Source organism: Acartia tonsa, chromosome 12 (assembly GCF_053477335.1).
Source record: "Acartia tonsa isolate MP-2025a chromosome 12, ASM5347733v1, whole genome shotgun sequence".
In the NCBI taxonomy this organism is placed as follows: Eukaryota; Metazoa; Arthropoda; class Copepoda; order Calanoida; family Acartiidae; genus Acartia; species Acartia tonsa.
The window spans coordinates 38,081,615-38,105,666 of NC_137271.1; the positions used below are offsets into that span (position 1 = coordinate 38,081,615).

General features: G+C 32.2%; 1 protein-coding gene across 4 annotated transcripts in view; it reads left to right on the forward strand.

The window, feature by feature from the left end:
- Window positions 1-24,052, forward strand: part of LOC145334722 (monocarboxylate transporter 14-like) — a 43,773-nt gene that overhangs the window by 14,271 nt on the left and 5,450 nt on the right. For 3 of the 4 annotated variants that reach the window (XM_080180305.1, XM_080180306.1, XM_080180307.1), the window contains exons 7-17: window positions 7,128-7,211; window positions 7,530-7,612; window positions 14,836-14,871; window positions 15,558-15,614; window positions 16,097-16,136; window positions 17,001-17,080; window positions 17,705-17,830; window positions 18,310-18,400; window positions 18,948-19,010; window positions 21,868-21,986; window positions 22,919-23,033. In XM_080180305.1, the coding sequence (XP_080036431.1) occupies window positions 7,128-7,211; window positions 7,530-7,612; window positions 14,836-14,871; window positions 15,558-15,614; window positions 16,097-16,136; window positions 17,001-17,080; window positions 17,705-17,830; window positions 18,310-18,400; window positions 18,948-19,010; window positions 21,868-21,986; window positions 22,919-23,033 (894 nt within the window). Of the gene's footprint in view, window positions 1-7,127; window positions 7,212-7,529; window positions 7,613-14,835; window positions 14,872-15,557; window positions 15,615-16,096; window positions 16,137-16,828; window positions 16,873-17,000; window positions 17,081-17,704; window positions 17,831-18,309; window positions 18,401-18,947; window positions 19,011-21,867; window positions 21,987-22,918; window positions 23,034-24,052 lie in introns of all 4 variants that reach the window. The other variant, XM_080180308.1, reaches the window with a different exon arrangement.

A 24,052-nucleotide genomic window follows, 5' to 3' on the forward strand; every position in this document is an offset into this window, starting at 1 on the left:
TTTCTTAGTTTGTAATCACTTCTGCAAATTATCATATTTTATAATCGCATAAGGACACAATGGCAAATAGATTAGAATGAGTGTTTTATATTGCAGGAATCTTATAGGAAAAGTCAATAGACGATTGATTTGATGTACATTGCCAATGATGAACATTTATCCCTTAATAAATTAAAATTACTGGTAGAAAAGTTTTGACCCTTTTGATTAATAATTCAATTAAAAAAGTATCTAAATTTTTGGAGCCAAGGAATATGATCCATGGTTATAAAACTTTAAAGCCCCCCCCCCCCCTCCTATCTCCTTATTCTTAAATTGAGAGTAAAGTTAATTGAGATAGGAGCAGTTTGTGTTGATATAATAATTAGCGGTTTGAGCATTTACCGCATTTTGTGTAGGTGATAATACACTTTCTTATATTCCATAGATGGAAAAGTCATGTTAAGAGAAACAAAGGAGAAAATAATATGCTTAGAAATAATACATTTAATGAATATGAAGCTCTTAATAGTGCCTCTAAAAAAAAGGCGTCATACAATACAAATGACTAATGATAGGCCAATGCACAGACTAAATGGCAGCCCAGTTTATATTTTAATCAACCAATGTTGGCCAGTATTACGTCATATTTTATAAAAACTACAAAGAGCTTCAAGAATATTGAAAGCGGGGATTTACAAGTTACGTCAGGATTATACAGACTTTGTTATTATTTTACAATTTCATGTAGCATTAAGCAACCTTATAATTACTTTATATGTTTACCATTTTAAAGATACACAATTTTAGATACTAGTATTTTAGAAGTACTTGCATTTAGATTTAAGTCTTGGATTTACTTTGGGTCGTTTTTCTGCCCCCTGGGCGCTCACCTCCCTCTCTCTCTCCGAATTCAGAGTTCCTCGATACTATGAGCGAATCATATCAAATTTAAAATTTATAAACATTTTTGTTAATCCGATTTTTAGAAGTTTAAAGGTTTAGTGCCAAAAGTCAAATTCCAATATATTAAAAGTTGGTACGTTCTTAATTGTTTTATTATGTATGAGCTTCGCTTTCATTGTCATTTCATGTTGTCATCCTTGTTCTATATACAATTACTAGCGGCTTCGCCCCTAGCCTCTAGGGCTTTGCCCCATGAGGTAATTTTTAAAAGAATAAGAAAATAAAAAAAAAATTCTGGTGCTGCGAACCATAGTTTCCACAAATTTTTTTTAGGGGGTTGGGGGTGTACCAACCCCCCAATAAAATACTTAATACCACCACAGGACCAGACGGACAGACAGACGGACGGACAGACATCATTCTACTTTGTATTATAGATAATTATATCTTAATAACAAATAAAATGTGAGAAAAATATTATTATTATATTGTCAGCGAGAAAAACATTCATTTATCCATATTAAGAGTGAAGCTTTTCTACAGTTTGCGTTTGTTCTAACATTTTAAAGTAAAGTATATAAGAATCCTCCTAACTACTTAAAATATTAAATAGATATAATTAAAATTTTTATAATGTTGAAACACAATTAATTCTAAATTTTGATTTTCCTATCAGCGGAAACTATCTATAATATTAATACGATGCGATAGGACCAAAGTTTTATAAGCATAATTCTCTTATTCGTTTGCTTTAATATGGATGCTTTTTATAAAACTTTTATTGTTGAAAAACTTTTCAACTAAATAACCTAACCCAATATAACCTAACCTAAAATAACCTATAAAAAGCAATTTCAAAAATACAACGAATCGCCCCTTATGGGGCGATGTTACGAAAGGGACTATTCCCGCATAATTCTCTTATTCGTTTGCTTAAATTTTGGATGCTTTTTATAAAATCTTAATTTGTTGATTTAAAACTTTTTAGCTAATTAACTAATTAATCTACAGAACGGAAATTTTGTATTGTTATTGAGGAATAGGATGAATATCAATTCATCTTTCATTGTCTTTTCCCTTAAGATCCCTTAATATTTTGCAAAAAAAAGTGTTGTCATTAGTTCAAAAAGATGATTAAAGTCCCTCAACAGATGATGACGTCATACCATAAATAACCAATGAGAGGCCAGCATAAATTTTACTATTGGTCAGTTACAGTGTATACTGGCCTCTCATTAGCTATTCTATCGTATGAAGTCATAATCTGTTGAGGGACTTTAATTATCTTCCCAGTTCAAAATGTTTAATTATCATAATATCTGATTTCTATTAGCTTTGCAATAGATTTTCTTGGATATTTATGTCAATTAATTAATATCAATTTAGGTCGAAACATGGACATCGCTTATTAGTCAGTTCGTTCATCCAGTAGGAGGGGAGGTGATGGTGTAAAAGGGGAGGATTGGGGGGAGAGACAGCGCAAAATGTCACCAAAAAAATGACGTCATAAAATAAAGTTGTCCAATAAGAGGCCAGTATACATTGTAATTGACCAATTGTAAATTTTATACTCTCCTCTTTTTGGTTATTTTTTCGTATGACGTCATTTTGCGCTATCTCTTAGAAGGGTTGTTATTTTAGCCAGCTACAAATTTCACTTTTTTAGAGAACATGATAATCTAGTATAAGATTCGAGGCTTTGCAGATTTATGAATGTTGTTATCCTTGTTTTTATCTATTTTTCTCTAAGAAATTTTAGAAAAATAAACAAGATAACAAGAAAAAAATCACTGAAAAAGTATGAATAGATATTAAGGGGTAATGTTGTTTACGTTCCAAATTATGATAAACAAAATTACACCTGCTTTAGATAAAATTCATTGGAAATTTTGGACACTTCTGGTTTCAAACAACCTTGTAATATTGCTAGGAAACAGGAAGCATTCGTTACCAGCAATATTTTACCATGAACTGCAATTGATCCCAAAATTTAATAAAGTCCCCGAAGTTTTTCAGCCAAACAAATAGGAATGAAAGAACTTTGGGGACCAGTGTTATTTACAGTCCAATGCCTCTTCCCTCCCTCTGATTAGAAGAAGTTTTTTAACATACAAATAGTTTGTTAGTAAATAGTAAAATATAAAATGCTAAAGGTACAATTTGTGAAGATGTATTTAGTAAATGAAATTGTCTTCTTTAAAGATCTCGAATCAGCAAGCTGACAAAACAAATTTGTAGGTTAGAAAAAAAATTGCGGCGTATTCTAGAAAGGAATTTTTAATTTTTAAGTTCTCTTATTCGTAGGCTTGAAAACTTTGGGTACTTTAATTAAATCAACAAACTTGGGATGTCCTAACTTTTCACCTAATAATTTTAATCTACGTAAGGGTAAGTTTGTCTATCATCGTTGAGTACAAACATCAATTTTATCGTCCATTGTCTTATCTCTTAGGATCCTTGGCGGTTTCCAAAGGTCGTAGAATCACAAAACACTTACTTAATCCAGGGATCTAAAAGCATAAGACTATTGATGATATATTGATTAACATCACCAATGACGATAAACAAAAATACCCCTTTTGTAGGTCAAAAAGGGTTTTGAAAAATTTGAAACTTTGAAATATCTAATATTAGTACCCAAAGTTGTTAAGCAAATTCCCCTCCCTCCCAGCATAATTACATATAAAACCAATGCAATATGGTTTCCATAATAGGCTTTTCATAAGCAGATGAAAATAACTTAATAACATTAAAGACATTCATAATATTTTCCATGTTAAACCTAGGTTCATTGTGCTGACTTACAATTCAGAAATCTTAAGGAAATGGACGATAAATTGAAAAAAACAAAATTACTCCCTGCACTGTAGAATAAAATCATTGATTGAAAAGTTTGGGAATTATTAGTTTTGAACCAACCAATCAAAATTCAATAAAAATTGTTTAGCCATTAGAGTAAAACACTAGAGGGAGAAAAGAATAAATTTCTGTATCTCCCCATCGCAACCGCCTTTTGCAACCTTTCTATTGGGACATTAAAAATCAACCAATCATCATGCAAAGTTTGAAATCGATAGGACAATTCTAACATGCCTAAATTAACGAAAAGAGCTTCCCGTTACGGACGGACCGACCCTAATTTTAAAAAAGCTTCGCTTTTAAAAATCTATATGACAACTTTCTAAAAATGACAATGTGACTTTAGTTTTTTGTTTATACAACAACAGCATGAAAGTTTAACACGAATAAAACCAGGAAAATACGATTTATTGACGCAAAAATTTACAGTATGATCATTAGGATATATAAGTTGGAAAGAATTTTAATGTTAGAGGGAGATTTGAAATCTGCATCAAATTTTAAGGATTTTTTATAAAATTCGTTTTTTGTATAATTCTTTATCTAAAAGCGAAAATAGAATTTAAGTTAATTAATTTTGACATCTGTGATAGGTGGATTAAAAATTATCTGCGCTCTGATTGGAGAAGCTTAAGTGTCGCACATCATTCAACCAATTAGAGCGCATGTAGTTTCCAATCCACCTATCCTATTGGTCAAAATTTATGAACTTAAATTGTATTTGCGCTTTTAGATAAAGAATTATACAAAAAAAACGAATTTTATAAAAAAAAATCCTTAAACTTTGATGCAGATTTCAAATCTCCCTCTAACATTAAAATTCCTTCCAACTTATATATCCTAATGATCATATATTACTGAAATAAAGTAAATGCTCAAGTAAGGTCCAAATAAAGTAAATTTATAATTTTTTAAATTTTTTATACAACATATTACTAAACATTAAAGAAAAAAAATATTACGTCTACAATAGGATTTTCAAAAAGCACATTCTTATCCTAACATGGGGGACTATTTTCAATAAAAACACTAGAAAGAATAGCATTTTCTACTATTTTTAGATTGTTAATGTGCTGAATTTTTTATAGAAAAAAATCGTACAACCCTAGTATTACCGACAGACAGACAAAATTATAAAGTAACTTAACTAACAATAAACTTTCCCAAGTATATAAATAAATTATAGGGCCAACTTTAGTTGGTAAAAGTTAGATCGTCAATACAATGTTAGGAATTGTATAGGAGAGAAATTAATATTCCATGAATTTTTTTAACGGATTTTTCCTTTAAATTGTCCTTTTTGTCCAATCAAGGGAATGATCATTAAAGTACACTTTTTATATTTATTGTTATTTTCTTTAAGATCCAATATCCATAGACGTCTAAGGTTGAGGTAATGGGGTGTTCACCCCACCTCAAACTTAGAAACCCCTCATTTTACCTCCTTCAAAATTTAAAAGAAATACACTATGTTACCCCCTTCAAACCTTTGAAACCTCTCATTTTACCATCCTCAAAATAAAAGGCTTGGACGTCCTTGTCTAATATCTATATCCTCATGATTGTTATATATCAGGTTGTCCCACGTAAACTGTTTTTTTTTAAACGCTTATTAATCCCTTAATATTTGAGCTATCTTCGTAAAATAAAAAGTATTTGGCAGCAAACTACTGACCATTTAATGATATAGTGATGAAAAATCCGCAAAGTTAACAGAAAAAAATCTACAAGGTAACGCATAACAGGCTGATTTTAGTGAATATAAGACTAATCCACAAGAAAAATATGCCTTAGTTAACATTTAAAGCAGCTGGTGGTCAAACGGTGGATCATAAAGACTTACTCTGACATTATGAGAACTGACATTGTAGTCTAATTTAAAAATCTGGTATATTTCAGGTTCTTGTGTGCATTTAACAGTTAGGGAGTTGAATCCATTTTTATAGAAGCAGAAATATAATCTATGATTATGGTTTGGACCCTCTAAAACTGTAATCTACCTTTCCACTTTCCCCTCTCTTGGTGAAGATATCTTCAACGTCAATACGATTTTTGAAATGTAAGATTCTACTTTCCCTTCTCTTGGTGAAGATATCTTCAACGCCGATACGATTTTTGAAATGTAAGATTCCACTTTCCCCTCTCTTGGTGAAGATATCTTCAACGCCGATACGATTTTTGAAATTTAAGATTCCACTTTTGCCTCTCTTGGTGAAGATATCTTCAACAAGAGAGACAAAAGTGGAATCTTATATTTCAAAAATCGTATCGGCGTTGAAGATATCTTTACCAATAGAGGGGAAAGTGGAAGGGTAGATTACAGTTTTAGAGGGTCCAAACCATAATCATAGATTATATTTCTGCTTCTATAAAAATGGATTCAACTCCCTAACTGTTTAAAGGAAGCTCACATGAAAAATTAACAAAAAAGATCAATATTATGCCTATTTTTACATATTGTTCGCTTATATTACACTTCAGATTCTTGAATATTGAGAATTTCTAGTATGCCATGTCAAGATTGTTCTATTTTTGTACAAAGAAAGTCTGAGCGACCAGCAGTTTGGACCCAAACTAATCTTAAAGTTCACAAAGCAAATATTTTCTTGTGGGTTAGTCTAAATTCAATAAAATGAACCTCTTATGTAATACCTCATAGATTTTTTCCTGTTTATTTTGTGGATTTTTCATCATTATTCTATAAAATGGTCAGTAGTAGGCTGCCAATTACTTTTTTATTTTACTAAGTTAGCTCAAATATTAAGGGAGTAATTAGCGTTCAAAAAAACAGTTTACATGGGACACCCTGTAGAAATTAAATTTTTATATTTATCGATATATTATTACTTTGATGTTGCACCAGATTTTCATGTACTCTGACAGAGTGATACTCGTAGCTGGCTAAAATTACGAAAACTCACATTGATGATAATTTTCCCCTGTTATTATAACCATGTATAATAAGAGATATAAGTTTTCCGGAATTGTAATGTAGGGAGTAGATTTGAAATCTGCATCAAATTTTAAGGATTTTTTATAAAATTCGTTTTTTGTTTAATTCTTTATCTAAAAGCGGAAATACAAATTAAGTTAATTAATTTTGGCATCCGTGATTGGTGGATTTAAAAAATCTGCGCTCTGATTGGATGTCGTACATCATTCAACCAATTAGAGCGCAGGTAGTTTAAAATCCACCTATCCTATTGGTCAAAATTAATTAACTTAAAATGTATTTTCGCTTTTAGATAAAGAATTTTACAAAAAACGAATTTTATAAAAAATCCTTAAAATTTGATGCAGATTTCAAATCTACTCCCTACATTAAAATTCCGGAAAACTTATATCTCTTAATGTATAATGTATATCCAATATCCATTTTCCAGGTGGGCTTGGCTTGGGTCTGATGTACGTGCCAGCGGTTGTTGCTGTGGGTTACTGGTTCGAGAAGAGAAGATCACTTGTCACAGGTATTATTTAGGTTCAATTTAGCAGAGCTCGACAGCCGCGTGTAAGCATCAGTAAAATCTTTATATCTTAACTTTAAAATTCAGCTGGATGACTAAACCTTTTCCTAAACAGATAATCCATCTTTTAAAGAATTTTTTAGTAGGGCAGGTTAAACATGAGAAAATAATCTAAACTTTCAAAAAACTAAAATGTTACTTAAGATAATTTAGGGATGTCTAAACCCATCTACTAAACTTTTGTATTTTATTAATCTATGCAATACAATATTTCATATTTTTGTTTAGTTTTTTTGTGTGCTGTCATCCTTGTTATTTAAGGTATTTCCACCTGCGGCTCTGGAGCTGGTACCATTGTTTTTGCCCCCTTGGTCACTTCTCTGGAGAAAGCTTTCGGATGGCAGGTAAAATTTGGTTACATACGTCATACCGTCGGAGAGGAAGCTCCACAAAGTGTCCGAAAAAATTGGCCGTGTGACGTCATACAAATAAGGGATGAGAGGAGAAGTACGAAAGGAAACCCGTTAAAAAGAGTTGGATCTATTGACGTCACACGGCTCATTTTTTCGGACACTTTGTAGAGCTTCGTTGAAAAGGTGTCAGGTTTGTGTCTGGAACACATTGCGTTATATTAGAAACGTTGAAAAATGTAACCTGAAATAGCACTTGTGTGACATGTGGGTTTGTCTTGGCCCATAAGCAGGAACAATTCGTCAATTTTAAATTACATATTTAATTGAAGATTTCAAAATCAAATCAAATCAAAATATTTATTTCAGTCAACATATTAAAACACAATTATATGATACGAATATTTACATAGGTATATTGTTTATATAGTTTTATTTTATTTATTTTAATACACAAGAAATATCAAATATGTTGCCTAGTGGCAGGACCTAACGCAAAACACAATGTGTAATTTTTTTAGTATAAAGTGGATTATTAACAATAACACTGTGATCATGCGGTAAAAAGAGATCAAGCCCTATTAAGAATATAATACAATAAAATAAAAATGAGATGAAAGTTAAATATCATAAGGGAAAAAAATTTGTATTTCTTTAAAAAAAATAAAAAGTAAATGGAGCATGTAGTTCAAAATAAAAAGAAAGAAAAAAAAAGAAAGGAAATGTACGGCATTGTAGTATGTTTAAAACCTGGCAATTTTTGCATTCTAATATTTTTGATCACAGAATAATAAAATTATAGAATAATGGCAGCATTCCAACCAACAATAGTTCAAATTGCATTTAAATGGCAAATATGGCAAAGAAGTCTGTAGCAGTTTGTTTCAATATTTTCAACCATTGTTTTTTTCAAGTGTTGTTTAAATAAATTGAAATTTGGCTTATTTTTTAGATCTTTCAAAATTTCTGCATAATTATTCCATGTTTTTGGTAGAGAAATAAAAGGCAATCTAGAAATTAGGGCAAGTCTGGAAAATGGTATAGCAAAGTCAGCTTGAGTTCTTAAAGCATAAGGAACATTTCTGTCTCGATTCAAAGTCCAACAATTATCTATCCTGAATGATTTAGGCTGCAAATCTTTTAAATAAAGATACATAAAGTTCAATTTAAAATAGTCTATTAGGGCAGGAAATGGCAAAATACCCCATCTTTTAAACAGCGATCCTGTATGTGAATTATATTTAGCATTAGAAATACATCGAATAGCTTTTTTCTGCTGTTTAAAGACATCATTAACCCATTAGTGCCGAACTGGGTTTTAAAACCCGGTTTCAGAAAATGTAAAAAAAAAACGGTTTCCGGCTTCATAATTGCATCATTCTCAGTATGAATCCCCCCTCTACTACCCTGGCTTTCATTTCCCCCTGGAGCAGGCAGTTTTGCTTTCTTCCGTTTGCCGGTATAGATCAACAAAGTTTGAAAATCATGAAAATTCAAAATACCCCATCTAACTTTTTTGTTTTTATAGTAAAGTCGCTGATTTTTTTCGTTAAATCTAAAGTTTATTGACAAGTACATCTATTTGTGAATTCGTTTTATTTAAATTATTATTTTTTATATGATTTTTTTATCGTTTTTTTACGCCCTATATAGGCCCGGTTCGGCATTTCCATTTGGAGTCTGAAATTTTTATTACCCGGTTTCACTAATAGATCTTTTTTGACAACAACAACAAAACAGGGTTTTTTTACCCGAAATCGCCGGCTAAACACGAAATTTGAAATAAATCGCTTCGTATTATACTTGTAGCTCTATAGATTACATGAGGTTGTGTAGTTTTCAATTACGGATCGTATCAAAGTTCTAAAAAGTGTTCATCTCACTTTTGGCGTTCAAAAATTACATTTTTCGATTTTTGGTCAAAATAACTGGGTTTTTACAGGAAAACCGGGTTTTAACGCCGGGGGAAAGCACCAAAAACGGGTAATAATGCCTGGTTGGTATTTATGGCCGAGCCAAACCGGTTTTTTTTGCAACTTTCCTGTGCACGCCACTAGAGCAAAACAAAAAAATACGAATTCCGTTTTGACCATTATAAAGCTTCCCTGAAACTTTCAGCTCGATCGGCCCATAAAAGTGGCGCTCGGCACTAATGGGTTAATAAGACTATCATATGTTGAAGAATATGCTATAATTCCATAGATTAAATGACAATGAAAAGTTGAATAATATAAGGATCGCATTGCTTCAGGGTTTAATATTTTTTGACATCTTCGTAAAACAAAAAGTAATTTTGAAAGCTTAGCATTTAGTTGTTTAACATGGTACTTAAAAGTTAGAGCTGGATCAAGTAAACCCCAAGAAATTTTATAGCAGGTATATCTGATTCATGATTTACATATTCTAATTTTTTAATAAGTTGCTCATTGGGGGAAGGACAGTCAATATTATTTTCATTAATATAAATATTTATTTCATTCCATGGAATTAGATGAGGGGAGGGATGGAAAATAGTAAACTTTGTTTTTAAGGGATGAAGAGACATTTTGTTAGTGCGAAACCAAGTAGAGACTTTTTGCAGTTCTGAATTTACAAATGAAACTAAATCTGCTAGATTAGGCCCAGATGCAAGAAGTGTAGTGTCATCACAAAAAAGCAAAGTACATAATAGAGTAGATTTGGGTAAATCATTAATAAAAATAAGAAACATAATTGGGCCAAGTATTGATCCTTGTGGCAAGCCAAGTTTAATTTCGCGAAGAGTGGATTTGGTAGAATCAATACTAACAAATTGTTGCCTATCTGTTAAATAGTTTCTAAACCAATTAAGATTAGACCCCTGTATACCTATCTTTTCTAATTTTTTACACATAATGTCCACAGGAACCATATCAAAAGCTTTGGTTAAGTCACAGTAAATTCCAACTGTATATTCATTATTATTCATTGCAGTTGAAATTTTGTTAAGCATATGAATCATAGGATGAATGGTAGAATTGCCTTCCTGAAAACCAAACTGATTAGGATGAATAATGTTATGTTCGTTTAAATAATCTTTCAATTGAATTGAAACTAATTTTTCTAAGATTTTACTAAATACTAACAATAAGTTTATGGATCTGTAATCATTTAGTTTTTCAGGATTTCCACCTTTTTTAAAAACTGCTGACACTTTAGCTATCTTAAATTGAGAGGGGACTAAACCATGCCTTAAAGATAAATTAAAAATGTGTGCAAGTGGCCTAGAGATTATTGGCAGAATCTTTTTAACTAATTTAGTGGAGAGACCAGTAAAATCAGTGCTAGATTTGCTTTCAAGTTGGCTAAAAATTTGTATTTTTTCTTCAGATGAAGTTAGATTGAAACTAAAATTTGCACCAGCTTCATCTAAATAACTATCAGGGGGACGATCCGTGGGGGGGATTGTCTGCTGGATGTTAGTAGTAACACTAGTAAAATGTCTATTAAAATGCACAACTATGTCCTCTGTTTGACTAATAATATTGCCATTAATGTTCAAGGATTTAGGGGATGAATTGGCCCTTCCACTCTTATTACATGCCTCTTTGATAATGTCCCAAGTTTTTTTTAAATTACCTTGATGAGAAATAAGTTGCATACTATAATGTAGTTTCTTCATTGCCCTAATTAATTTATTATAAAGATTCTTATAATTATTAAAAATTTGTTTGCTTTCAGCTGAACGGTCTTTAGACGAAATTGAATAAAGCTCTATTATTTTGCGTCTAGAAGTTAAAAGACCATTTGACATCCATGGTTCTATCTTATGTATATTGATGTTAAAACGAATAGTTTTTTCCTCAAAGTGTGCGTCATAAAGAGAGAAAAAAATGTCATGAAATTTGTCATAAGCTAATTGTGGGTTTTCTTGCTCTTTGAATGTACCTTGAAAGTTAGCCTGTTCTAAAAGGGTCCTAAATGAATTAATGTTTTCAGCAGAAAAATTTCTAGTTTTTATAAATTTTGGTCTATTGGCTGGTTTATTACTATTTAAGAAGCAAAAGGGTGCATAATGATCTGAAATATGCGTAGTTATTATTCCAGAAGTATAAAAATCATTTATATTGTTTGTCCAAATATGGTCTATTAGTGTTGCACTATTATTGTTAGCATGGTCCGAAAATCTAGTAGGATGATTAATAATTTGTAAAAAGCCAGAAGCAAACATATTATCTATAAAATCTTGAGTTTTTCTGTGATTTTTATACTGTAGAATGTCAATATTAAGGTCGCCTAAAATATATACTTTGCTATTATAATCTGAGAGTTTAGATACAACATTCGACATAATATCAATAAAAGAATCAAGCTGCACACTTTTGGTCATATTTTGTATTGGGGAGGGAGACCTATAAACATTGCCGACAATAATTGTTGTTTTATCTGGCAATTCTGCCTCTATAAAGATAGACTCAAAAATCATTTCATGGAAAATAGAAACTTCGTCTAATATTTTATACTTTATGGTTTCAGAAAGAAAAAAACCTACCCCACCCCCCCTCGATAGAACTCTATTCTTGTTAATTAATTCATGATAACCCCTTAATTTGAAAAAATCCTTATTTATTATAGAATGTAGTTCTTGAAGACCAATAATATCAAATGAAAATTTGTGACAGGCTAATTCATTCAGAAATTCTTGTAAATTATTGAATTTTGAAGCGAGACCCTGTATATTTAAACTTAGCAAGGAAGAAAGTTTATTTTCTTTAAAACAATTTGCAAACTCGTGTTCGCTATAATATGCACAATTTAGAAAACAATTTTCGTAAGGAGAGCCTATGCCATTTTCATTTTGAAATAATGAGTTAAATTTATAATTATCATTGGCTAGAATACTACCTATACCTAGCAGATTATCATCCTGGATCATGTTTAAGCCCTAGGTGAAAGTCCCGCCAGGTACATACGTCCGCCGCCGCCACTTCCTTTAACGCTCCTGCAAAGAAAAAAAAGTTAAATTTAATTTTTAGAATTTTAATTTTGTAAAAGGTAACTGGTAAGATAAAAAAGAGCCCTAAATGTACAATCATATAAAAGCAAGAAAAAGTAAAATAACACAATAAGGCTTTATTAAATGTAAAATGATTATTAATTAAGAATAAAAGAGTAAATGTATAAGTACGGATCAAATGTATAGAAGTTTTGTCGTTCATGAAAAATGTTGTTTATGTTTAATAGATTGTTATCAATAGGATTAGTGGTGCTAAAAAATATCAATCTGTAAGAAAAATAGACATGGACGATTATGTCTAATAGTGGTAAGAAGAATGATCATGTTTTAAATAAAAGGAAACTTATCACTTTATTTTTGAAGTTTCAACCTCAGCCCTTATTCCAGGCTTTCTTGTTCCAACGGGTGGAGGGTGTCTGCGGCCGCCGCGAAGCTCAGCTTGGACAGGTGACCTGCTGCCATTCCTCTCAGGGGGACTTCCACCATTCCTGCTGGCTCTCCTGCTGCTCTCGTCCGCTGTCGAACTGTTCTCGTTATCTGAGCTGCCTCTCTGCTTAACAATAGATGTTATATTGTCAGCAGTGTTTGATGCTGCTGTTGCACAAGAAGAGATAATATCTTCTACTGATCGGTACACATCATTAACTTGATATTTGATTTTATCGTTTGAGAGAAGACAAAATCTAATGTGTCCATCTATGGACCAGGCTGCTTTAACTCTACTGTCTCGTTTTAAATTTGTCAGCAAAAGATGGTTGTCTCTAGTTAGATCTGGTGTGACAGAGTAATAGCTTATGCCTCTGGCAACTTCAGCATCTGATGGTAATGGCATATGGTTCCTTTTTAGTCGTAAAAACAGGTTTCTAAAGTAGCGTGATTTGAACCGGCAGATTATTGCAGGTGGTAGCAATAAATCTTTGCTTTTTTTTGACTTTGTAGGACCACCCAAAAAATGGGCATTTTCTAAAACCGAAAATAAGCCGGGAACGAAGTCAATCTGTGGTTCCAACTGGGTGCCAGAATTCAAATTAAGTTCTGCTACTTTCTCGGGCGTCGAGCATAGGAGCGTGGGTTTAATAACTTTGTCATAAATATGACGCAGACATCCACCATCTACGCCATACTTTTGTATAAGATCACGAGGAACGCTGAGACCATTAATTCTCACACTCCAATTCCTCGCATATTGTTCTCTATCATTTAATGATATTTTGCACTTATTAATGTCACTTTTTATACTGCTATAGTCCGCAGAATCACATTTAGTTTGTAAGGAATTCACTTGTAGAGTTAGTTTATCAACAAGGTCTTTGAGAGATTTTAGATCACTCATTTTAACAGTAAAAAGTTTTAGTTAGTGCAACGAGAATTTGAAAAGTTTTAAATTATTTTAACAAAGTACACAATACAAATGTTAAATGTTTGTGTGTATGATACAAGTGTATACACAATAATGGCGTCCTTAGTAACAATCTATAAACAACAGGTTATATCTAGTCGGTCATTTAAGCGTGTGTTTACACCTCAAGAACCAAACTAGAACTTATTTATACATTTAAGCGAATGAATTGATTGAAAGGCCAATCACAGAAAAAATTATTCTCTCTAAATATTCAAGTTATCAAAGGCAGAGTTTATGGGAAGATTGTTTTTATTTTACTAAATTTCTTTTTTTTAATAAACCATTAAAATAAAGACTAATATAATAATATTCGCTTGTTGTCAAACCCTTTGCTTAGGTCAAAAATATTAAAAGTTTGAAGATTTTTTAGAAAAAATAATTGTTTTAACATTTTAAAATTGATCTAATTATTGCTTACTTATATATAACAAGAAGTTAATCAATACTACAATTTATTCTTAAAACTTTCTGTAGACTTATAAGGCTGCACAATAAGGGGTTTTAATCAACCCAAATTGGAAAATCGACCTCAAATAAATATAAATGAAACTTTAGTAATTTTATAAAGAAAAGTTTTTCACAAAAATTTTAGGAGGGGTTGTTTTTTTAGGGGTGATTTTGTTTTGGTGGGTGGTTAGCGAGATCCTTTGTTACAGACAGACAGACACACACAAACAGATAGATAGACAACTGTTACTTTTATATAAGGATATGCTAAAACTTTATTATTCATCAGTTAAGAAATCAAACAAAACTTCAAAACTACACCTGTCCTAGAGGTCAAAATTCGAACTACATAGAAAAATTAACAATAATTTTAATATTTTTTCATCTTTTCAGGGATGCAACCAGATCCTTGCTGGTCTCTGTCTGCTGGTAAGTACTTCAGGCTTAATTTAATAGGTGCTTTCCCTAAAAGTGACCATCGAGTACAAAAATCTCACCCTCTTAATAAATCTCAGAATCTCCCCCCCTTTTTAATTTGAGTTAATTTAAAATCAAATGGGGGTTATTTTTTTTCTTTATGCCCGAGTTCTGCTGGGGAGAGGGGCCCTAACCCTTCAGGGCTAAATCCCTTGTTTTTACATTGACCAAAGGCTTTCACTAAATTTTAATATTTCTATTCTCTAGTTATTTTTTATGTTCTTGTATTAACCAGCTTTACTAAAAGCCACTGATATTCTATTCTAACTCTAATATTATTGTGTACTATGTAAAAGAACAAGATATTTTCTTTTTCTGAATTAACTTATTAACAATAGATAATTATCTTAGAAATTGAATAATTGGACAATTATTAAAATTTTTATTTAAACTATCATAATGATTCCTCCTGTTTTTTCCAGTTTTCTTTTAAAATTTTATTGATTGAATTCTTACAAAAACTGTGAAACAAAATGTGTTTGAATTTCATTAATTAAAAAAGTTATTGCCCATTATTAGCTTAGCAAAAACGAACTAATGACTTCGGCTCATGGGGCCAACAAAATAGGATACAATTTTATGAATTATACTTTCATTTTATTATCCTTGGACATCTGTCTTTAAATATTTGTTTTTAGTGTGCCCTGTTTGGATTGACTATGAAGCCTGTTCCATTGAAGAAGCCCGACGAAGAGGTAAGGTTAGGTTAGGTATATACTGACCCCTGCAGGGTTAGACAGCTTTTTGTAATCTTAGTGATGTAGTTAGTTATTGTAGCCGCTGAATTATAAAATCTTCAAATCTAGGGAGGGAGTTGACATTGGGCTATTTATTATGCTAGTCCCCTAAGTTTAACAAAAACGTTTTCTTATTCGTTGGTTTAACACTTTTTGGGACTTTTATTAAGTTTAGATTGGTTGGTTCATTAAGTTTAGTGTCCAATAGTTTTAACCGCTAATTGTAATCTACAGCAGGGATAATTTTGTGTATCATCATTGGGGATGCCTTTTCCAGTTAGATCTCTGCTAAAGTTTTCCATTAACTGCATTGCTATGAGCAAGAGGAGATATATTTAGGATTTTTTGAGGGAAAAAAGAATTATCTACCATTGATCCATCTCTGTAACCCTAACTGTTTAAACTTTTTTCATTTGAAATTATAATAGAAATTTTTTTAGGACTCCGTAACTGAAATTAAGCGTGAAAACACAACTGCAGGTAATTTATTTTAAATTGGATAAGAACCTGTTTTGAGCAAAACTGAAAATACATGTATTGTATCGAATTATTACAAAATATAAACAATGATTTTTGACATATGGCCCTACTATGATTTTTTTTATGATAGAGATTGAAATTTATTATTGTTGTAGTACCCTATAAATAGATTAATTTGTTAAATGACCCTACTTTAATGCTAAATTTAAACATATAGATAAAGAGAAAATAATTGTTGTAGGACCCTGATACTACATTAATTTGTTGTAGGACCTTACTCTGATGCTGCATTTGATTATTTGGACGGAGACAAGATTTTTGTTGTAGGACCCTATTAGTATATTAATTTGTTGCAGGACCCTACTCTGTTGCTGTATTTGATTATATGGATAAAGAGAAGTTTAATGTTGTAGGACCCTACTAATATAATTATTTGTTGTAGGACCCTACTCTGATGCTGAATTTGATTATATGGACGAAGAGAAGATTAATGTTGTAGAAACCCTATTATTAATTTGTTGTAGGACCCTAATCTAATGCTGAATTTGATTATATGGACGGAGAGAAGATTAATGTTGTAGAAACCCTATTATTGATTTGTTGTAGGACCCTACTCTGATGCTGAATTTGATTATATGGATGGAGAGAAGTTTACTGTTGTAGGACTCTACTGCTATAATTATTTGTTGCAGGACCCTACTCTGATGCTGAATTTGATTATATGTACGGAGAGAAGGTTAATGTTGTAGGACCCTACTAATATAATCATTTGTTGTAGGACCCTACTCTGATGCTGAATTTGATTAAATGGACGGAGAGAAGTTATATGTTGTAGGACCCTACTAATATAATTATTTGTTGTAGGACCCTACTCTGATGCTGAATTTGATTATATGGACGGAGAAAAGGTTAATGGAAGAGAACAGCTGCAACTGGAAACTCAGGTATAGAACAGCTTTGATACAACATCCATAAAAGCTCTGAAATTAGTAGTACAAACGAACATGAACAGTTTCAAAACTTATAAGCAGAATATCACGCTGAAACAAGAATTTTTAATTTGATAAAACATTTTACACAAAAATGGCATTTATTTATTTTAAATTGTTAAATATACAGAAGAAAGGCTTCTGCAAAATTTATGCAAAATTTCAGTTTTTTTCCACACAAAAAAAGAGCTTCTTTTGAAACTATTAATCCTTTATATTTAAAAGGTTAAATTGCTATTAATAGTATTAGTCATAAAATCGACCAGGATGTAATTTTTCTTGACAAAGTCGTTTAAGAGATCTAAAACCTAGTGAGAGAGATAGAGAGGGGACAATGACCTATTTATTATTCTAGTCCCCAAAGTTTTAATGATAACGTTTTCTTATTCATTGGTTTAACAACTTTAGGGACTTTTACTGAATTTTGATTGTTTGGTTTATTAAGTTGAGTGTTCCTACCACAAATTTTAATCTACAGGAAGGATAATTTTGTGCATCATTATTGGGGATGTGCGTCAATTTTTCGGCCATTGTCTATAATTGCCCCCTAGAACCCTGTCTAATACCTGTATTTATTAGACTGATGAGAAGCCTGTGAAGGGTGGAATCTGCCAGACCCTGCGTAACCCCGCCTTCCTGCTGATCATGCTGGCCAACCTGCCTGCAGTCATGGGCCTGTACATTCCCTACATGTTCCTCCCAGCTGTAAGTATATAGCTCGTCGTTAGGGTGGTCATGGGTTAAAAGCCAGATGTGCGACTTTAATAGTAGGAGTAATGGAAATGCAGTGGCCCAAAACAGGCGCAACTCATTACCATGCATTGTCAAGACTTCCAGAAAAAAAGGTTAATTGTCTGCAGTATTTGGGATGTCAATTTCTTGGGGACTGTTGTAAAGGTCAGGCTCTATGTGTCCAAGGGTATTGATCATAAGTAAGTTTAGGGAATCACCCATTAGTAAAGTATTCTATCCATAAATTGTTGGTACTGGGTAGGAAGACATGTAGGAACTTGAAGGCCATTCACTTGAAGGTACTCTCCCTAAAAATAGCTATAAACCTTCCCTTGACTTATACAAATCTTTACTGTAAAGGGGAACCATATTGGCATTGCGGTTAGCTAGATCCTTTGATACAAACACTCAGACATCCTGTTGATTTATATTAAGATTTTTTCTTGTTTTAGATGTCTGAAGAGAGAGGCCTTAGCAAGGGTCAGGCAGCTCTTCTCATTTCTCTGATTGGTCTCTTCAACACTGCTGGCCGTGTTATCTCAGGTAACAAAATCAGCTGTTGTTCCCGCTTAAAATCAGCTGTATTTCCCGCTAAAAAACAGCTGTTCTTTCCGCCAAAAAGTAGCTGCACCAGATATATATATCTTATACCCTTAGTGTGCTAGAAAAAAAATCCATAATTTAAATTTTATTTTTACTATAAGCTACACCCCTAACCTCTTGGGGGGCATAGAATATAGAGGGTTAGGAGACATAAACATAGCCTAAAATAGTAAATATATAATATAAAAGTAAATAGCCAAAAACCACCCAGGGACCTATTCTAATCTTCCCTAAAAAAGAAGGAGAACTTAAACAGTTCAGTAGTTACTGAAATCTTAAGCTTCAAACAAAAAATAAACCTTACTACTATAGGTATAATTAGATTAATATGAAACAACTTAGCCTCCAATGATCAAATAGTTCCTATGTAAAGATATTTTTTAGTAGATTAAATTTACTTAGGTCCTTAATTCTTAGTTTATGACCTACCCACTATAAAATAGCCCAAAACCTACACATATCTAATACATGCTTTGTTTGATTTTAGGTGCCATCACAGATCACCCCAAGGTTGATGCCCTCTTTGTCACCTGTCTTGCTCTTCTCTCAGGTAAGTTTTTATCTCGTATCATTCGAAACTGATTAATATCCGGTGGATTAGAACCGGTTCTTATCCATACGAAAAAACTATGTCTAGCATCGTTTTATATCACGTTTTCTACGAATATAAAAATGTACAATCATAAGATTAAAACCAGTTTTCTTAGCCCGTGCCCTCGGCATCTCGGGGTAGAAAATGTAAAATTCAATCCCATCTGGACCTCAAGCGACCTTTTTCAAAGACGTGTAATCGTATTATTAATGCTTGTTCTTAAGTTAGGTTAAGTAATGATTAGGAGAGCTGAGCTTTCAATGGTCTTAAAAACCTTTATTTAAAATTAATAATAAGGACACAAGGTTTCGTTGGTCCACTTATCAAACCTTGGAAATACACCTTTAATACAGAAAAATAAAACCACCAAGAATATTTAAAATTTTGGTGCTTTCCCTCAGAGAAACTGTTGATCACTGACCCCCCCCCCCATTCTTCAATTTTTAAAATATTGAAAATTAGAGTAGGTTTTTTTCTATGCTTAACCCCTGCGGTGGCATAACTCTGCGGGCTACCCTATACCCAATATAATCTAACCTAGCCTGTCCTAAATATTAAAAAAAAAACAATATAAAACTTCACCTGCCCCCCAATTAGTCTATATTTCACATTATAAACAAGGATGACAACATCCATAAAAGCGAAGCTCTGAAAAGGTAGGACAAACAAACATTAACAGTGTCATAGTATAGTGTCAGAACTGAATAATCAGAATATATATGAATAGGAGACAATGCAAAATTGTAAGTAAATTTGTTGAAAAACTTCTTGATACTGAATAATGTTTATGGACATTCTTTTATTTTTAGGACTTGATTATAGAGTTGCTTTGCTTATAATATTGTACTTTGTTGTCTTAAGAAGCAGTATACCAAAAATCAAATAATTAGATCACATAAAAATTTGTTGTTAAAAAAAGTAAAAATTAACATGTTTAAAATGGACGTACGGACATTCTGGTAATGATTATAGAGTGCTTTCTAAATCGTACCTAACTACTACAGGAATCACCATGAAAAGTTTGAAATCGATAGGGCAATTCTAACATGCGTAAATTAACGTCACGGACGGACGGATGGACTTACCCTAATTGTTGAAAAGCTTCGCTTTAAAAAAAATTGTTTATTTTAATGTAAGTACAATAAGAATCCAATTAACTTTTCCTATTAAGTTAGCTAATTAATAAATTGTTAAGATAATTATAAACAATACTAGTGGCTTCACCCCTGGTCTCCCTGAATGGGAAGTACCCCATAAATAGAATCGATCAGTGGTTACCGAGATCATAAAGTTTCATAAAGACCGATATATACATACACTAGATTATTATGGTCAAATCTATCTCAAAATAACTCAAGAAATTTTTTGTTATTCCAAGGGGTTTGTTAACCATGATGGGAGTAGAAAAGGGCAAGGCGTGCCTCCCAAATATGAATGAGGGCGTTGACGACCCCCCCCCCCCTCCCACACCCTTAAAAACACCCTCTCTCATTCATTTGCTGTTAAATATTTAAACTTTTTATAATGTCTTGATTGGGTTATAAAAACTTGCAGTGATTAAAAATTCAAACACTAATTTTGATTACATTTGTAACATCTATGATACAAAGTAGAATGATGTCTGTCCGTCTGTCTGTCCGTCCGTCTGTCTGTCTGTCCATCTGTCCGTCCGTCCGTCCGCCCCTTAAGATCTCGGTAACCACTGAACCAATCGGATTCTACTCTTCAGGGATCATGCCTTCGCAGCACCAAAATATTTTTTTTTCTTAAATATGTTCGGAATAAGTGGGTTTTTTATTAATTATCTCTTGGGGCAAAGCCGCTAGTAATTTATAAAGTAGCATCAATATATCTCCAATGTCCCTAAAGATCCCTGAAACTTACTCATTGGTAGCTAGCAAGGGAAATTTAATAAGATTTTAGAGGTTTCAAATTATAAATTATCTTGCAAATAATAAGAATGAGATAGGGGACGATGGGCTATTTATTACACTATTCCCCAAATTTTTATAATAACGTTTTCTTGTTCGTTGGCTTAACAATTTTGAGCACTTGGGTGAATTTGATTGGTTGGATCATTAAGTTGAGTGTGCAAACATTTTAACCACTGATTTTAATCTACAGAAGAGGTAATTTTGTGTATCATCATTGGGGATGTACATCAATTTATCGGCCATTGTCTTATCCCTTTAGATCCCTGCAAATGATGCATATCTATAAAATACAGAACTTTGAAGTCTGAAGCATATAATCTCGTAATATGAAATAAATTGTATTAGCATAACTTTATACTTTGTTCATTTGATGTAAATTAATTTATTTTGCTCGATCTTTGAATTACATTTTTTATTTTCATTTTTTATATTAGATTACTTTTTATTAAAAGCGAAGCTTTTGTATAATTAGGGTATGTAAGTCCGTCACAGTTAGTTATTTACGTTAATTTAGGCATGTCAAAATTGTCCTGGTGATTTCTGTATCAGTTGATATGATTAGCAACTCTATACTCGTAACCAGAAAGTCCGTACGTTCTATTTGAAATATGATTTAACGTTTTAAACAACTTTTGGTAAGATATCATTAATCTGATTCATGGAACATTGATTCCTTGGAAAATAAGGTACAAAATTTGAAGCGAAACAAGCTCTGTAATTAAGTCTTAAAATGTAAGCATGTTCTAAAACAGAATCATGTACTTATATAAGTTAATTTTAACGCTGTGTTCCTATTGGTTCAATTTAGGGTTGGGAATCTAGACTTTTTATATTTATTAAAAATAAATACATGTTGTTTATTAACCATTTAATTGATTTAGGTGCCCTGTGCCCCTTCTTTATGGATCTGTGTGGTGATGACTTTGCCAGCTATATTGTCGTGGCTATCATGTTCGGCTTCAGCTTGTCTGCCTGGCCAGCTGTCACTTCATCCATGCTGGTAAGCAGCTATATGTAGCTGGACAAAGTGTCTAAAAAAATCAGCCATGTGACTTCATAAAAATGAGTTATACTCCATCTCTTTTTTAGGAGTTTTCTTTCCCACTTCTTCTCTCATTTCACTCATTTTTATGACGTCACATGGCTGATTTTGAGACACTTTGTCCAATTACAGCTATACGCCTCATTACAGAGGGGGCGGGGAGAGGGCAATGTACTGTAAATTACACATATGATAACTTTTGTCAATACTTATTCGTACCCTCAAAAACTTTGAGTACTTTTATAGATTTTTGATAGGTTGTTTTCAAACTAATAGTGTCCAAACTTTTTAACCAATAATTCTACTGAATTGGTAATTTTGTTAATTATTTTTGTCCATTGTCTTATCCATCAATATCCATGTGTGATTATCAGGGATATAGGGATGGGACAATAGATCTAAAATTCACAATATTTCATATTATTGGGTACTTGAAATAGCGCAACTTTTCTTATTTTGGCTAACTTTCAAGATTTCGGGTGCAGAATACCGCTTTTGATTATTAATTTATCTGGACATTCGGGAATAGTCCCTTTCGTAACATCGCCCCAAAAGGGGCGATTCGTCGTATTTTTAAAATAACTTTTTATAGGTTATTTTAGGTTAGGTTAGGTTAGGTTATATTGGGTTAGGGATAGAGCCCCCCGCAGGGGCTAGAAAAAGGAGAAAAGCTACTATGAAAAATACGAAGAATCGCCCCATAAGGTGCGATGTTATGAAAGGGACTATACCTGGACATTCCATTAGCAGTCCAAGCAATGAAATGATACAGCTATGATTACTGTATATATGCATACACGTTTAATATCCCATTATTTGAGACAGACAACTTTTTCATCGCACAAACTTTGTCAGTGGTTAGGAATTAATCGGCCTTGTTTTTTTTTCAGGTTGACCTTCTTGGTTTGGAGCAGTTGACCTCTGGATTTGGTGCTCTCACCTGTATCCGCGGTCTGGCCGCTTTCCTGGGCCCTCCACTTGGCGGCTTTGTCATTGACAGCTCAGGTATGTTATAAATGGTATCTACTGTTGCTATGCCAAGCGCATTATTTTAGAGGATCAAGAGAAATGGGAATAGTTTTTTTTCTCGTATTCATTAGAAACTGATTAATATCCGATGGATTAGAACCCGTTCTCAGCAATACTGAAAAATTATGTTTAGCTTCATATTATATCCATTTTCTACGAATATAAAAATTGGTTTTACCCTTATAATTTTACATTTTTTATACGCGGAAAGCTGTTTATAATACAATGCGAGAAATAACTATTCTATGGTTTTATGCAGGGAGGGAGAGGACATTGGACTGTAAATTACACGGGTGCCAAAAAGGTTCCTTAAAGACGTTATTTTATTTATTGGTTCAAAAACTCCGGGAACTTTTATTGAATTTAATTGGTTAGTTTCAAACTAGTATTGTTCATTATTTTATGTTCTAATCTAGATAAGAGCTAATTTTTTTAACATTATTGTGGATGTACTTAATTTTCTTTCATTGTCTTACCCATTAAGATCCCAGGGTCCAAGGATTAAAATTCTAAATTTGAATCATTATAAATTTTGCATATACAATGCAATGGGAATTTTTCCATTAAATGTATAGGAAATTATTTAAATTCAAAGCAACCATTTTCAATAAATTATCAATCAAAGAAAAATTTTATGTGATTTTCTGAATAGCAACATGTAATGATAATAAGAGCAATTTTATATCATAAAGAATTGATTTTTAAAGAAATTTTTACCAAGGAATTTTGGTTTGATTCATTTTTTTGCATCTGTATAGCGAAAAATCATGTAATATGTTGTTATTATAATTATGTAGCCATAATTAGGGATATAAGGGGATTATACAATAACCGATAAATTGATCTACATTCCCAATGACGACACAAATAATTATACCTTTGTAGATTACAATTAGTGGTTGAAACGTTTGGACACTCAACTTAATGAACCAACCAATCAAAATTCAATAAAAGTCCCCAATGTTGGTCAAGCCAACGAATAAGATAACTTTGGG